The 18,482-nt window shown below is 40.6% G+C and overlaps 1 protein-coding gene across 2 annotated transcripts in view; it reads right to left on the bottom strand.

Annotated features, from left to right (window-relative positions):
* Usp45 (ubiquitin specific peptidase 45) overlaps positions 1–18,482 on the bottom strand; it is a 66,755-nt gene that overhangs the window by 15,717 nt on the left and 32,556 nt on the right. For both annotated transcript variants that reach the window (XM_051198508.1, XM_051198500.1), the window contains exons 8-12: positions 11,308–11,395; positions 5,583–5,664; positions 3,392–3,483; positions 2,330–2,386; positions 951–1,094 (exon numbers count right to left, since the gene is read on the bottom strand). In XM_051198508.1, coding sequence (XP_051054465.1) covers positions 951–1,094; positions 2,330–2,386; positions 3,392–3,483; positions 5,583–5,664; positions 11,308–11,395 — 463 coding nt within the window. The remainder of the gene's footprint in view (positions 1–950; positions 1,095–2,329; positions 2,387–3,391; positions 3,484–5,582; positions 5,665–11,307; positions 11,396–18,482) is intronic.

The raw sequence follows: 18,482 nt of genomic DNA, 5'->3' as shown, positions 1-18,482 counted from the left end.
AACAATCAGACATGTCTCTAGAAAAACTGTTGACAAGATGCTTGAAAGCTAGTAGTATGGAAAGACATATACCAAAAATGTTATGTCCCTATTTAGCTGGGTTATATACCACCATTCAAAAATCAGCATCCTTCCCTCCCTCTGCTCAGATCTATCTCCTCCATCCTTTTTTGTTTATAGTTTCAGAGACAAATCTCACTACTGTAGTTCAGCCCAGGCCTGAATTACTATGAAGCTCAACTTGGGATCCTTCTGCTTCAGTCTCTTGAGGGCTAGGAATACAGGTGTTTATAACCATACTTGGCTAGGCTTTGTCTTGCTGAAAATTAAACAATCAGAGCTAAAATTTGACCTCTTGCCCTAATTTCAATAGAGAGGAAGTAATGGAGAGAACAGAATCTGTCAGAGCCATGGGAACTCAATAGCAAGGATCACATTTCTTCAGTAGACTGAAAGAAGGGAATTTGTAGATTATAAAGAGATTTTTAAAAGTGTGCTAATCAGCTGTAATCTGTTGATCCTTCCTTTTTTAAAGATCATAAATGCAAATTTTAAAACATGTTTGACATTACTACTGAGTGACAATTCAAGTATACACTGGTATTTTGGTAATATTTATAGAGAGTATCTTTGTTTTTATTTCTTTGTTGTTCTAGATGGCGAACATTTGAACCTTTGGAATGCTCCACCACAGGGCTCTATCCCTAAAATGTAATTTTTAGTGACGTAAGTACATGCTATATCTGGGATTTTCTTCAGAATAATCTGGGCTGGGGAAAGAGGAAGAGATGAACACAGATGGTGAAGACATTATCTGCCATGATCTGGTTGCTGTAAAGCTGATAAACAGGAAGGTGGGTGTCTATTAGACACTGCTGCTTTGACTTGTGAACATGCGTGAGATTTTTCAGAAAGAAAGCATTGAACACCCCTCCCCCAATCTCACTTGCCTTATCTTCAGGTGCAGAATGCTTCTTGGCAGTTCTGGGTTGATGGGTACTTTCTACAGTAGCACTGCTGTTGTCATGATCTCGGTCCGTCTCCTGTAAACTTCTACATTTATTCACTTTCCCCAAAAGTACAGGTTTTGAAACCTATGCCACATGTAACATAAAACATTTTCAGCAAATGAATTCTTTTCAACATTTCTAACTTACTAGAAATGAAAGAAGGTAATTTCTCTTTTTAAAAAGTACTTGTTAAATTATTTCATTAGTATGGGTGTTCTGCTGGCATGTATGTCTGGACACCACTTGCATGCATTACCCATAGAGGCCAGAAGAGGCCAATGTATGCCCTGGACCTGGAACTGGAGTTGAAGAATGTAGTAGTTTGAATGTAATTGGCCCCCATAATCTCACAGGGAATGGCACTATTAGGGAGTGTGGCTTTGTTGGAGGACATGTGTCACCGTGGGGGTATGCTTTGAGGTTTCCTATGCTCAGGATACCACCCAGGGTCTTAGTGGACTTCCTGTTGCCTGCAAGATGTAGAAATCTCAGCTACTCCTCCAGTGCCATGTCTGCCTGCATTCTGCCATGCTCCCTGCATTGATGACAATGGGCAGACTCTCTGAAGCTGTGTGCAAGCCACTTCAAGTCAATGTTTTCTTTATAAGAGTTGCCATGGTCATGATGTCTCTTCAGGGCAATAGAAACCCTAAGACAAGACAGTTGTAATGTTTGGAATTGAACTCAGATCCTCTGGAAAGGCATCCAGTAACTTAACTGCTGAGCCTTCTCCCCAACCTTCTTAAAAGGGTAATTTTCAAAATACAAGTATTGGGATAATCTTTTTGTATACTGTAAAGATGTGCCTCTGTTTTACCTCACCACTTAAGGTGTCCTCTGATTGGTTTAACAAAGAGCTGACTGGCCAATAGCTAGGCAGGAAGAAGATAGGCAGGACTTCAAGGCAGAGATGGGAACTCTAAGAAAGAATCTGAGTCATGAGATTTACAGCCAGATTCAGAGGAAGTCAGACACACAGTGCTGAAGAGAGGTAATGAGCACGTGGCAGAACATAGATTAATATAAATGGGTGAATTCAAGCTTTAAGGCCTAGCTAGGACAAGCCTAAGCTAAGGCCAAGCTTTCATAATTAATAAAATGTCTCCCTGTCATTCTTCAGGAGTTGATTAAAGATTTAATTCCAGTAACAAAATACATACACTTTATGCACATGTACACAATGCTCATAACCAAACACACTATACAAACCCAGCTCTGTGTGGACCATATGACTCTGAGATACAGGCAATAAGCACAACAGATGCTTAAATAAGTGAATGCACACTCTTCACAGAAGTTTCATGATTACTTCTCCTTACCCTTTCTTCTATAATGGGAAGAGAAATATCAACGAAGGGATCCTTCATGGTGGAGATCTTAAACAGAAAAAGCAGATTGAGAACTTCAGTTAGAATTCTAACACAGATACACACTGGTGTTAAAAGCAAAAAAATCAAACTTCCCAGCTGATTTAACATCTCAAATTAAAGCACAATATGAAGTGTTAAGAAAAAGCAGAAAGCCAGGTGGTAGTGGCACACATTTATAATCCCAATGTTTGGGAGGCAGAGACAGATAGATCTCTGTGAGTTTGAGGCCACCCTGGTCTACAGAGCAAGTTCCAGCACAGCCAGGGCTGTTACACAGAGAAATCCTGTCTCAATTAAAAAAAGTAATAATAATAAAATAAAAATAAAAGTAAAAGAAAAAAAGCAGAGATAACAATGTTTGGCTATGTTCCTAGGATAATTCAGTTTCAGAAGATACCTATATAAGACAGGAATCAGAGTCTATGCCCAATGTTCTATAAACCTTAGTAAAAGTTATAATCACGTTCTATGTTTCAATGTCATAGGCAAGAGGAGATATAAAACTAGGGAGGGCAGAAAAACTGAACATTGAGACTCTTCGAAGATTAAGAGTACTCACACCCAGCCTGCCTGATCTTTGACCTCATCGCCAGGCTGATGATTACAGGAGAAATATACTCTACTCAGAACACTTGAGTTGTTGTGATCTTTACCAGGCTGATCGCTAGAGGACATATTTCTGCTTCCTTCAGTAGCGGGTTCATGTGCTGTAAGCTTCAGCAGCTTTGAGCTCCAGCAAGCACTTGAGTCTTTATGAAGGAAAAGCAGTTCACTTACACAAAACTAGTTACTTTAGAGACACCACTAATGTTAAGTGGTTTCATCTGTGTAAGAAACAATGTTGGAAATCTGAAGTGTTACTGTTATTGAAAAGTAACTGTTATTTAAAGTAAGTCTATCAATTTATCAGCTATCTGTCCATGTCCACTGTGATACTTGAGCAATAAAAACACAATGCAACAAGACAGTGTGACTGAGGTGTCTTGTATGAGATGAATTCTAGGTACATACATTTGCACATTCTTCACACATGACTGTGCTAGTTAATTCACCAATAAAGATCCGATCTATGAAGTTCATCTTCACACCTTCCTTTCCATAGGCTGTAAAAAGAATCCACTTTTTTAAATTAAAAAATTCACAAAACAGTCACTGATCCAACAGTTACATGCCATCATTTGTTTATTCAAAAGTCACCTGGATAACGTATAGCTTCTATATTATATCCAATAATGTATTTATTATACAATATTGCATATTACCCCCTTTACAGTTTTATAAAGGAAATATGACTGCTGAGTACCATGAACTGTAAGAATTAACATCATGCAGGTCCCAGGGATTGAACTCATGTCATCAGGGTTGCTAAGTCTTAGCAGTAACTACTAACTCATATCACACCCCTGCTGCTCCCATTAACCTTGATGCCTCTGTCCCTAATGTAATGGTAGACATTATAGGGGAAATAACCGTTTCTGGGGCTAAAGACTCCAGAACCATGGCTATGAAGAAGGGATGTAAAAACAAGTTTGTGAATCACAGCTAAGGAAGCGGTACTGGGAAATTAGTAACTCTTGTGAGCATGTAGCTGAAATTATTTTGCTTATGAAGTACTCAAAGATCAAAGGAAATTGTGCTATTGATTTGCTTTAAAATAACCAGGTACTAGGGGAAACTGACCAAAAAATATGCTATAGATGTAGTTAAGTCAGGTCACACACACACACACACACACAAGGATGTACTGTGATAATCTTTCTTCTCTGGCAGATACTTAAAGTTTTCTCAATAAAACCTGAGATGGAAAGTATATTAACAAAAGGGTTCATCTTGCTTTCAAACTTCTTTCGTTTGCAAGCCTCTACTATCAGAGAAAGTGCTGAAAATTATTAAGAGCAGTATCCAAAGCACTTAATAACTCAAAGACATACTTGAATATCAATAGACATTTTATAGTGACTAAGAAATACTGTGTTTCCCTCCCTGTGGAGTGTGTGGGGGGGGGGAATGGGATGGGAGGGTGGTGGTGGGGGCATGGAAGTGAGGGAGGGAAGGAGGGGGAACTGGGATCGATATGTTAAAAAGAAAGAAAGAAAGAAAGAAAGAAAGAAAGAAAGAAAGAAATACAGCATATCACTAAGAAAAATCAAACAAATGGGAAAAACCAGGGCTGTTGCTGTCAGCATGCTCTAGATGGCAGCACCACAACACAGAGTAACAAGGCACACTGGAGAAACTTATCTTCCAGCTGCCTCACTATGTAGCTCCTGGCTGTCCTGGAACTCACTCTGTAGACCAGGCTGGCCTCAAGCTCACAGAGATCCATCTGCCTCTGCCTCCCGAATGTATGCCACTATATCTGACTGAGAAAGTAAGTCTGAAGCCTACAACTACAATAGAATGTCAGAGCGTTTATTTATAAATTATAGTCATGTACTATAAACAACACACTACAAAAATAAAAGTTAGAAATAAAACACACATCTTACAGTGTCCTCTACAATGATGGCTTCATACTAACATTAGTATTTCAAAGCAGAATACAAACTAAGAGTAGGAATTGGATGTCACAGCATATAAACTTAAACTGCACTATCTATACAAGCTTTGCTTACGTTGACAAAAAACTGGAGCAGGCAAGATTTACTATTATTAGTCTATTAAGTAAACAGCCAATCTGCAATGTCTTTAGAGCATATAGGCATTTTGTCCAGATAAAAGGAGACAGCACAGCTGCCCTCTGAATTGAACTCGATGCCTTCTCCGCAGAAGTGGTGATCCAATGACTGACGCTGTAGCATCAATGTAGGGGAACAACGGGGGTGCAGGGAGGCAGTAGACTCATATGGGGAACTAGACAAAGCAGCAAACTGCTTTCTTTAGACAAGTGTCTCCCAGCCTAAAGCAGAGAAGCCCCTCCTTAAAACAAACAATGGTGAGTGCACACTCATGGCTGCCCCAGGATGCAGAAGATAGAGCCAGTGTGGGCCTGCCCCTAGAGTCACTTACACCACTCTCTCTAAGGCATGGGATACTGAGGAAGAGGGGGCTGTGTCCAGAGGAAAGTGTTCTCCAACACTCTATCCTTTCCCCTGGATTAGATAATCCACCCCCACCCACTCTGCACTGTTCCCTGAGCCTTGTAAGGAAGAAGAAACCTTTTATCTACTGCCCTAGGAAGAACTCAACAGAGTCCACATACCTTTGACTTTTTTCCTAGTTTCATCATCAGCAGTCTTCGTAGTCGGGTTGTTAAATGCTTTTAGAATGCTAGCTTGTATCCTCTGTGAAACAAAGATAAGAGAACCTAGTGGTGGTTAATGAAGACATCATTCTCAATGAAAGGGCTTTCAAACAGCAAGGGACACTATGGTTCCAACCCTGAAAATAAGATATTTGGATCTTAAATAGGTACTGATTGTTCGGATGTGTAGTTTATTCTGTTCTGAAAGGTAGAGGTGTGTGTGCGCGTGCGTGCGTGCATGCGTGCGTGTTTCAGAGTTCCCTAACATATACACATTTAGAAACGTTGAGTGTATTCTATCTTTCAGTTCTAAAATCCCACAAGGAAACAAACCCTCTAAGTGGACATGATAGCGCATCATGATAGTGCATGCCTGTAATCTCAGCATTTGGAGGAAGGGGCAAGATTGTGAGGTTGGACCAGTCTGGACCACAGAGTGAGACCCTACTTCTAAAACAAATTAAAAAGACTCCAAAACATCCCTAATGCCAAATTTTCATAGTAAGAGTCACCTTTGTGTTCAGGTTCCCTTTCAGATATCAACATTCTTACCAATTTTTTTTTAAAGGTTTTATTTATCATGTATATAACATTTTGCTTCCATTTATATCTGCACACCAGAAGAGGGCACCAGATCTCATTACAGACAGCTATGAGCCATCATGTGGTTGCTGGGAATTGAACTCAGGACCTCTGGAAGAGTAGACAGTGCTCTTACCCTTTGAGCGATCTCTCCAGCCCAACATTCTTACCAATTACAAAAGCAAGTAGCCACTTAGTTCAGCTTCTCTTCAGGCTTAAAGAGACAGTCTTCCCCCACCCCCACGTCCTCCCTCTATCTAAACTGGCATTCTTTATCAAGACAAAAATATGAAAAAGGGGAAAAAAGATAGGATCACATAAAGAAGCCTTAATATATAAGAAGCTTTCAGACTTGTCACTGCAGTCTCTCCAGAGAAAGTACACACACCGGGGCCCTAAAATCCAAACTGTCAACTAACATCTACCAAGAATTTCCCCAATCACGAGTATGGTGATCATTACATGTAGTTGACCATAATGATTGTGTCTTCAGTAGGTATGTCTACACCTGTGTGTGTGCATGTATTCATATGTGATGCTGAGCTCTGAACCTGCGGCTCACACATGCAACGTTAAGAGTTCTGCCACTGAGCTGCACACTCATAGTCCTTCTTTTTACGTCTTCTGTCTATATTAGGAAAGTCCCAACCTCCCTCCAAACAAAACAAAACAAAACAAAAACCTTTCAAAATACATTACAACAACAAATACATACTTAAGTCAACAAATTATTAGCCTTCAATTAGTTGGGCCTCTAAGAGGAATTTTGTGAAGTCTGGTAAAGGAAAGCTTGTCATCTTTGAAAAGATCTTACTGTATAAAGCGGTAGGTAACCTGAGAGGTACAACACGGGGGATGGCTCCGTGGGTAAAGTACCTGCCATATAAGCACGAGGGCCAGGAATATGAATCTCCAGAAACCCCGCCTCCTACAGCCAGGGTGGAGGGGTGGAGGGCTATGACCCTGGTATGGGAAAGGTGTAGACAGGAATCCTCTAGCAAGCTAGCTAGCAAGACTAGCTGACAAGGTGACTCCTGGGTTCAGTAAGAGAAACTGTTTCAACATACAGGAGAGGAACTATTAAGGAAAACACCAAGGTCAACTTTGGGTCTCCATGAAGAAACATACATACACTCACACATGAACACACACATATACACTCACCAAAACCCAACTCTACTACCTGAAATCAACCTTTAAAAGTTTATTATTTATTTATATGTGCCTGTGTGTAAGGTATGTATGTATTTGCAGGTAAACAAGGAATCCAGAAGAGAGCATTGGATCCCCTGGGGCTGGAGTTACAGCTCTTTGTGAATAACCCAATATGACAGCTAGGAACTCAACTTTGGCCCTGCAAGAATAGCCAGTGTTATACTTCAGCAGAAAATAAAAATGTTGCATACCAGAATCTAAGATATTTCCCAGTGTTCAAGAGAAATTCCATACCTTAAATATTTAAATAAACTGAAAACAAATGGATTAAGTAGTCAAATGATGAATTTAGAGAAGGGATGCCAAAACCAAATAAAAGTAGAAGGAAAAACCTCAAAAGAAGTGATAGCAGACACTGGGCAGAAACAATACGTAAACCCAAAACTAATTCTTTAGGTATAGGATAAATAAAGTACTAGCTAATTTTAATATAATAAAGGGAAGCTTGATATCATGCTTAAATAAAATAAGCCAATAAGAGAGTAAAAGAAAATTTAAGTAAACCCAAGAGAAAACTTTCTAACATAATGGCATTTGAAAACAGGTAAAATATAGTAGATAATTTTCAAGAAATTATAATTTTGAAATTAATTATGGAGTAACTGAAAATCACCTACCATGTCAGGAAGGGGAAAGGAGGGAAGGAAGGAAGAAGGAAAGTAAAGGAAGAATAAAATCCCAATAATTCCACAGATTACTACAAAACATGTTTTACAGCATAGAATTTTTTTAAAGGTTCCAAATTACTTTTATGAAGTACAATGAAGGTCTAAAAAAATGACTCAAGAGAACTGAGGAAGTAACTCACTTGGTAGACTGCCTGCCTGACAAACACAAAACGCTCTACATTCAAGCTATAGTACTGGAGGCAGGAATAAAGGCCACCTGGCTAAAGGCCACTGTGACTCCCAGGCCTCAGTCAGTCAGCATGGCTGTATTGCTCTTAAGCTCCCATCTATAGATCTATACTAAACTCATAATGCACACACACACACACACACACACACACACACACACAGACACACACACACAGACACACCCAGACACCCACACACACAAGACACCCACCCACACACACCCATACACACACACACCATATACACAGACACCCCCCCCACACACACAGACACCCATACACCCACACACCCAGACAACCACACATACACAGACACTCATATACACACAGACACACAAAAAACACCCACCCCACACACACATACACACAGACACCAAATACACACAGACACACACACAGAGACACCCATACACACAAATACCCACACACAGACACACATATACACAAACACACATACACAGAGACACACACACACAAACTCATACACACAGACACACAGAAGACACCTCCCACCGCCACACACAGACACCCATATACACACAGAAACATAGACACCCATACAGAGACATACACACAGAGAGACACACACAGACACAAAGACACACACAGACACAAAGACACACACCAACACAAAGACAGACACATGCACACACACACACCCCACCTAAACTTACTCACATAAAAAGAAAAATAAAGCCAGGGACAGAGCTTAAACACACGTAATAGGGTGCAGCTAGCTGAGACATTCTGCCTTTAACGTAATCTAACTCAATAGTGGATTAAAATGACATATCTTTAAAATAGTAAGTTAATCTTACTGAAAGCTCAAATTAGAAGGGAAAAAAGACAAAGAAAGCATGATTCTGAAGGTGGAAAGGCTGTTCATAGAAGAACTACTTACAGTAAATGTTATTGTATATTCTGTACATAAACAAACATGCATGATCTGACCACATGCCCCCTTTAGCGCTGTATCCCATTTAGCAGTAGTATGTTCCTCAACCTTACTGTCACAAGAAAACCCTTTAAGGGAACAATACAAAAGGTCGGTAGTTTTAAGTCATCTGGTGGCAGACACAACAGTGTGGCCATCAGGAAAGCGGTGACACAGATGCGCCATGGCACACCAATGGCACACTCAGCATCTGCTCCTTCCCAGGCAAGACAGTGCAGCTCCCGTCTGTGTGCTCACTGTCACTGGCCAGCACGGTTGTTCCACTTGTGAGGCTAAATACATCCACAGACACATTTTAATTCTGTCAAACTATCTATGGCCTTCAATTAGCAGGCCAAGAGCAACGTATACTACCTGAGGCTTTATGATACTGTAAACAGAGAAGAACAATGCATAGAAAAATTTTTCATTAATTTGCAATGATGTATGACTATCACGTAATAAACATAATTCTGCAGGGAAAAAAAACTATAAATCTATAAGAAAATGTGATCAAATTTTAGCTCAGGGGAATGTTCATGACTCCAAAACTTAATTGAAAATTTTTTAATTTATCTTTAAAAAGAAAAACAAAAGCAAAATAGGTGTAACATGATATAGTAGTTACCCTTCAAATTACTCAAATGACAACATATTCAAAATAGCTACAAATCCCCAGAAAACCAGAAGAAATAACCTATAATACCAGTGTCTTTGCTTTTGGATCAAGTTTTCATTAGGAGCTGTAATAAACTTGTTCAACAGGAGTCACAGGACTCTATCTGGGTATAACGGATGGAGAGAGAAAATGGGCTAAGCTCCTGGAATTCAGTTGAAGAGAGGGAGAAGGGATTATATGAACAAGGGGAGGGAGGGGGGTCAAGAGCATTTGGGTATACCATTAATATGTGACTTTAGTGACAACATTTCTAACATGTACTTTTAGGGAATACATCAGAAGCACAGCAATGTAGGATGTGTGCTGTGTATCTGACATCTTTAATATTTTGTACCCTCTCTGATAAATTACATATTATTTACTTAAGATTCCCCCAAAAGTTAAATCTCACTGATGTTACATAAGGCCAATAAACAACCAATACACTAAAGCATAGGGCTGGAACAGCGCTACCCGAGGAGCCTGCTTTAGCAGCTCTTCTTTTTGGAGACTGTTTCCTGATTCACACAGCTGAAGTCTACTCCCCTAGCCATGAGTGGAACCTAACCTAGTATGGGACAAGGAAGGTTTATTCTGAGAATTCAAAATCACAACAGCTGGCTTAGGTTTTACATATGTGAAACTGAATTACAATGAGCACTGCGCTGGCTTCCAGCATGAGAAGCAAACATTGCTCAACTTCTGACAGAAGTGAAAAAAACTCTAAGAGCCACAGAAACTAGAGGAGAGGAGAGTAAGGGGACAAGGGGGTGGCTTTCCAGATCATTGTTCATCTCCCTATATGTATATGCCTTGGCGTCAATATTTAAGACAACCTCTCTACCCTGCTTTTCTTTCTTCCCTGCTTTTCTTTCTTTCCTTCTTTTCTCCCTCCCTCTCTCCTTCCCTCCCTCTCTCCCTCCCTCTCTCCTTCTCTCCCTCCCTCCCTCCTTCCCCCCTTCCTTCCTAGCTTTCTGAGACAGGGTCTCACTATGTGAAACAGGCTGGCCTCAAACTCAAGAGCTCTGCTTGCCTTTGCCTCTCTTGTGCTGGGATTAAAAGCATGCAGCTCATGCCTGGCTCTTTTTCTTGAGAGGGCTTTCACTATAAACTCCTGGGTCCACCAATCCTCCTGCCTCAGCTTCTTCAGTAGCTGGGACAGTAGATATCTACCACAGTGAGTTTTGTCTGTAAGCTACTTTGGAGTTGAAGAGTTGTTGAAGGACATTAAGAAAAGGGGAAAATGGGGCTATAAATTTTATATATATATATATATATATATATATATATATATATATATATATACACACAATCTTACTGAAGAAAGGCAAAAGTATAGATAAAAATTACTTGGCACCATACTTTAAAATTACAGAAGTATTGCAGATTATTATCCTTGCCTTAAAGAGAACACATGACACACATTAAGAAATCTGACCTTCGTTTCCTCTGTCCTCACTGCATCCAACAAATGGTGCAAAAGCTCCTGACTGTCCTGTTGCTGGAACCCTTTAAACCGAGGAGCCCTAGGATGTCAAAACAAAAGCAACAAAGAGGAATAATCATTCCACAGATGACCAGTGACACACCAGTCTCACTTAAGATCACTTTGAAATAAATTAAGGATCAGTTTACCTCTTTCCAATTAAAAAGACAAAATGCTCTTCCTGTTGCAATGCAAATGAGCCCACTGGGCAGGTACTTACCTTCTATTAGACATGTCACACACAGTATTGATAGTTTTCACACTTTAACTCCCTGTTCCCAAACAATCCCACTGAGATGTGCTTTCTTCTCAAGCTGTAAATGAGGGACCTGTTGTGGAATAATCTTTTTGTACATTGTGAAGATGTGTCTTTCTAATTGGTTTAATAAAGGGCTGAGTGGCCAATGGCTGGGCAGGTTTCCGGGCAATGCTGTAAAGAAGGAAGGGGTAACCAGCCAGATGAAGGGCAAGCAGCCTGGCAGTACAGAGTAAAGGTAATAAAGCCAAAAGTCAAAAGTTAGGCTGATTTAAAAAAAAAAAAAAGGTTAATTTAAATATTAAGAGCTACTCAATAACAAGCCTAAGCAATTGGCAAAGCTTTTATAGTTAATGTCTCCGTGTCATTATTGAGGAGCTGGCAGTCCCATCCAAAGAGTCTGACTACAGGCACCAGAAGAGACATTAAAATAATATGCAATGTCATACAGCCAGAAAGAGAAACAACAATCAAATCCAAGCCTCTGTAATTTATCTTTTTACCTTAAAGAATAAAAAAGATTAAGGTACATTCTGTATCTTAATACGAATCTTCATTTGCTCTTAATCTTAGAAGAAATACAGACACACATTTACAGAATGTTATCTCAATATAACTGCACATTGATAAATATGTGCATATATTCCTTATAAGAATTTAGTAATTAATTCCTGTGTGCCTGAATGAGATAGTTAAGTGCTACGCACAGGGACAGCAATAGCAAATATTAGTTTAAAAGTTGGTAACTCTTAAAGTCTGTAAAGGAGCAGTTCTGGGAGTATCACAATACTTGATTTCAATTAAATTTACAGAGCCACAGTAACAAAACCAAAATGACAGTGGCATGGAAACAATCATGGGACCAACGGAAAGAACAGACAATACGGATGCAAACACACACTTCAACAAAGGTGGCAAAGGCCTACACTGGAGAACAGACAGCCACTCCAGTATATGGTGCGGAGGCAACTTTGTGTCCATGTGGAGAAGAATAAAACTAGATGCCATCCTTCACTCTCAACACAAGATGCATAAAGGCCTTTAACATAACACCTGAAATGAAAAACCACTAAAAGAAAACAGGGGAAACACTTCTAGATATAGGCATGGACAAGGACGTTCTGAAACAGCCTCTGACAGCTTAGGAAACAGCAAAAAAAAACTTCAAAGTCTAACAAATTCCAATGTCTTAAATGAAAGCTACGCCTAGAAGGCAGACTAATCTAAGGCGAATTCTATGAAGAGAACACAGAACAGTATTTAACACAGTACAAAACACACTTACAATAATCTCACTATATATATACACATATATACATATATGCAAATATATGCATACACATGCACAGATATAAAATCTCATTGACATAAACAGCACTGTGAAGGACTTTGTAAAAATGAACGACATTTTTCTACTTGAGAAGACTGAAGAGGAACAAACTAAATGCCACCAAATACCAATCCAGCTATTATGACCCAGAATCTAGTACTTTAAATAGTATTCTTCATTATCTCATAATTAGCATTCACCATACAGTGCACTGATGTGCCTGTCACAAGGCTAAGTGAATAGCAGTGAAGTTAACGTAGAAGAGGAAATACCATTTCAGTCACATAGCTGCAAACAGCATCATCATGTTAGAGAATGGTTGTGGGATCAGGTTAGAGAAACTCAGGCTAGAAACAAACCCCAATGCTACTTGAGCCTCCACAGCTGGCATCAACAAGAGGTAGAAATTCCAAAATAGACTTATGCAGTCAATATCAAGCAATTGCTAGTGAAATCAACTACGACAGATGCAGAAATTCTTCTGGAATCTTCCTCAGCCAGGTGGTCTTCAAGCAGGATGGAGATCACTTCTGAACAAAGAATGTGCCTTCCTCCATCTCCATCTCACCCATGTACAAACTGTTTATTGCCTTCTAAATATTCACTGGAAAAAAATTAAACTAGGGTTTTTGTTTTGTTTTTTTATTGAGAACTTAGCTTATAAAATTTTTGAAGGAGTCTATCTGAGGCATCAATATTAAGAGACCTTCAAACTTACTTTTAAAAAAGTTAACAGATAACGAATGTTGTATGACGACATTCAGCCTATTGAATAAAAAGAACACTTATAGGAAATGTGAGTTAGTATATTATTTTCTTCATTATGACAATATATGTGACAGACACACCTGGAGCTTTATTTGATCTCAGAGTTCCAGAGGGTGCATATTTCTTGATGGTGGGGAGGAAATGGCAACCAGAGCACCTGGCTCAGGGCAGTAGGAGTGTGTCATGCAGAGTATTCACATCTTGGTGAACAAGGCAGCAGAGAGGATACCGGGCCAGACACAGGGCCAGGCTACAATCCTCTTGGCCTAACTAACGTCCACCAAGTCAGCCCTCTACGCCCAAAGGTCCACAACTCCCAAAGCAGCGTGAGCAGCTGGGGATCAGGTGTTTAGACACATGAGCCTCTGAAGGGCAATTCAGATTCAAACTGTGTAACTTCACAAGCGTGGTGCTGCCGTGAAGCAGGCAGTGCTGGAAGGAGGGTGCAGTGATTAAAAACAATGCTGTTCTCACAGAGCGCAGATTTAAGTTCTCAAGACTCACATCAGATGGCCCACAGTCACCAGTCACTCCAACCCCTGAGGCACTGAGGTCAGTGCCGCCCTGACCTCAGGAGGCACTAGCACACATGTAGTGCACATAAATACACACACACACACACACACACACGCACGCACGCGCACACACACACCTTAAAATATTTTTTTAAAAGAAAGAAGACATGGGCTGGGGAGGTAGCTTAGCAGTTAAGAGCTCTGGCTGCTCGTCTAGATGACCCAGTTCAATTCCCAACTCTGAGCTGGATTTCTAGAATGCACATAGAGGAAGAAGCAGAGAACTAACTTCACAAAGCTGTCTGTTCTCTGAGCACACATGCATAAACACACACACAATAACAATAATAGTAGTAATAGCAGTAATAGGGAGGAAATAAAACACAAGTTCCAAGATAATTCCACAGGTCACAAACATAAAATAGGCAAAGCAAACCACAGCCATGTTGGACCTGAAGAACTCAACCTTGAGAGGCTAAAGAAACCAGAATGAAGCTGTTTAAGGATGGGGAATAGTTCCTTAAACCTTAAGAAAGCCCCTGGACAATGTTCCCAAAGGCCTAAAGCCTGGCCTTCACACCACACACCCAAATTACGGCCACAAAGTACATGACACATTAGGAAACTTGACCTCCAAGGCCAGCAAGAAGGTTTATGTGAGAGAAGGTTAAGATTTAAAGTTGATAGGCAGAGAGAGGAGAACTATGAGGAAGGAAGTGTAGGAGTGGCACGTGAGGCAATGAGGGGAGGGAGACCTAGGAACACAAACCAGGGAAGATGAATACGCAAAGAACTAAATCTAGCAAGCCTATGAATTGAGAAATTAAAACATATGAAGACAGCTACAGAAAAGATAGCAAGAGTGTGAATTAACTTCACTTCAAATACATTTGATAGGACTGCCCAAAACGTTCCTACTAATGTTCTGAGACTGTTCAATAAATGCTCAGTATCAAGAGCACTTGCTCCTCTTGCAAAGTTTGGCTCTCAGCACCCACATCCCAAGGCTCACCAGCATTTCAACTGTCCTCTTCTGACCTCCAAGGGCACCAGGCACACATGTGGTGCACATAAATGCATGCATGCAAACACTCATACACACATAATAAACAAAATCTTTTTAAAAAATTACTAAATTACTAACAGGCTATGCTCACGAGGTATATAAAACATAAGTCAATTTTGTGTTTGCACGTGAACCCTTTCAAGAGGGCAATATAAGAAAATGATCCAAAATATGAACAAACCTGAAGTCTAAAACATTTCTGCTCTAAGAATGTCAGGTGAGATGTATTAAACCTGTAGTAGCAAATCCTGAAGAACAGGGTAGACAGGAATCTGAATTTTTATCTAAGAGAACTCAACTATTTTAACATAGTTTTGGATTTTAAAAGTCTTAACAAAAGAAGGAAACATAAAAACTAATGAATTTATTTTGGCAGAATTAAAGCAATTTCTAAAGCATACTCTGCCCTAAAACTATTTAACTTTATGAGGCAGTCAGATCTCACAGTCTTTTCTGGTTTTCGGGCATTAATGAAGTGCTAAGTGCCAAATAAATGAAACATGGCAAACCCTCTATATTTGGGGCTAGTTTAAGTTTAAACAAAATTTTGAAGTCTGTAGATACTATAAAATGCAAGTCCCTACTTAAAGAACTTTCCTCCTTCATACCTTAGTAACTGATTGAACTAGCTTATGAGATCCATGAGAACATGATCAGTTTTAATGTCACATACATAATCACTCTCAATGTTTCAGAAAGAGACAGTAAATATTTTATCAATGTGGGGTAAGAGCCTCATGTCATGAGGAATTGTGTCAGGCTGCATTTGGCAATAGCACCTTTAATCCCAGTACTAGAGAGACAGGGGCAGATGAATCTACAGAATAGTCTACAGTGTGGTCTAGAGAATGAGTTCTACGACAGCCAGAGAGAGCTACATAGTGAGAACCTGTCTCAAACCAACCAACCAACCAACCAAGCCTGACTAGTCAGTTCCACTTACAGAGACAATATGCCCAGGTAGCACGCACGCATGAACGCACGCGCGCACACACACACACCCCTCTCTAAACGCACACAACCTTCATACCAAGGAAAGCCTGAGGCCCTCGCTGTTCCAGTCAGTTGAGAATGAGTTTGCTTCTCTGCCTCATTTTTTCTTACACTTGGTGTCATAACCCAGGAACCTTCTAGGGTCCTCTGGGCACAGAGCTGTCCTTCCTCCATCAAAGGGGACCTTCCTTTGGGAGCACAGACTCCTCTGAGCTCCCTATAGAAGTTAAACAGTCACTGGTTTCAACCTGGTATCTATGACCTGTCCTCTGTGTCTGTGAGCAGTCCAAGCCCTGTGGACGGAAACTCAGTCCTTATTGGCGCTCTAGGTACAGCCAGCCTGATCACCACCCTCTGCTCTCCTCTGGTTTTTCCCACTCATCTTCCTCTGACCTCTTTCTCCTGGACTCTGACTTCCAGGCTGAGAGGCCTTTTACCATTTACCCACTGCTATCCACGCACCCAAATTCTACAGGACAAGGTAGAACTCTGACCACACCCCAGAAGGTCCAGGAGCTTCTTGCTCCTCCATATCACAAAGTCCCGGAGGTTCCAGGGACCTCCCAGGTGTAATTAATTTTTGACACCCATTCCCATCCCTAGTCTTACGAGCATGGAAATGTCCCCTTAGTTTCATTTTCATCTTTTCTGTAGACCTGGAGAATGCCCCAAGCAGCCAGACAAGACTCTCAACCAGCTCTGCTTGCCATTTCAAATTTAAACCAAGTCTTCAAAATGGGCTCTAAATTATCTATCCCAAAAGACTCTCTTGACTTGTCTCCAAAGTAATATTAAAATTTTCTATATCAGAGAGCTCCAGCCCACCAAACTCATTAAATTACCCACTCAAATCTAGCCACAGTAATCCCTTGATAATGAATGACCATTTGCTCACCCCAATTCACAACTTTTAATTTTGACATTCTGTTTGTTTGTTTTTGTTTTTCAAGAGACAGGGTTTCTCTGTATTGTTTTGGAATCTGTCCTGGCACTAGCTCTGTAAACATGCTAGCCTGGAACTCACAGAGATCTGCCTGCCTCTCCCTCCCAAGTGCTGGGATTAAAGGCGTGTACCACCAATGCCTGGCTTCAATTTTGACATTCTTACAAACCTAGACAATATTCTCAAATGAAATAGCAAGTAGTCCAAGGTACCCTATTGTTGTTTGGATAGGAATGGCACCCATAGGCTTATATATTTGAATGTTTGGACATTCAGGAGTAGTGCTACTTGACAGAGACTAGGAATGGCCTTGCTGGAGTGGGTGTGCCCTTGTTGCTGTGTGTCACTGGAGGTGGGCTCTGGGGTTTCAAAAGCCCAAGTCAGGCCCAGTGACTCCCTCTCTCTCTCTTTTCTGATGCTATAGAATTCTCAACTTCTCCAGCACTATGTAAGCCCACATGTTGCCATGCTCCTGACCATAACAACAAGGGCTTAAATCTCGGAAACTGCAAGTTTTATGAAACTTGAAGACCAGCCTGGCCTTGAACTCATGGACATTCACCTACCTCTGCCTCCTGAAAAGATGCTTTTTTTATTATCCTCCTATACACACAATCCTCTCAATCCCTGTTGCCTTCATCTGAAGTATCTGTATGTACTATACACCCAGCACTACACAAATGCACATTTACCCAGCATTACACAAACACACTTACCCAGCACTTAACACACACTAACCCAGCACTTCCCACACACTAACCCAGCACTAGACAAACAAAAACACCTGGATGGTTTTGCTGCAAGGAATTTGCAGCCTCCACTACTTTAGCCTCACAAAAGGAACTCACCAGCCTAGATTTACCCTCTAGTTTCATTCTCCAGGATGTAGATTATCTCCTCTTATTCAACCATTCCCCACAGAACAATCTCCAACACTCCATGAGTCTTCTGTGTTGGCTAGTCTTATGTCGATTTGACACTCAAGCTAGTTATCTGAAAGGAGGGAACCTCAACTGAGAAAATGTCTCCATATAATCCAGCTATAAGGAATTTTCTTAACTACTGATTGAAGAAGGAATGCCCAGCCCATTGTGGGTGGGGCCACCCCTGGGCTGGTGGTTCTGTAAGAAAGCAGGCTGAGCAAGCCATGGGGAACAAGCTAGTAAGCAGCATCCCTCCACTGCTTCTACATCAGCTCCTGCCTCCAGGTTCCTACCCTGACTAGCTTCAATGATGAATAGTAATAAGGAACCATA

Source organism: Phodopus roborovskii, unplaced genomic scaffold, assembly GCF_943737965.1.
Source record: "Phodopus roborovskii unplaced genomic scaffold, PHOROB, whole genome shotgun sequence".
Lineage (NCBI taxonomy): Eukaryota > Metazoa > Chordata > Mammalia > Rodentia > Cricetidae > Phodopus > Phodopus roborovskii.
This window is presented reverse-complemented; position numbering and strand designations above follow the sequence as displayed.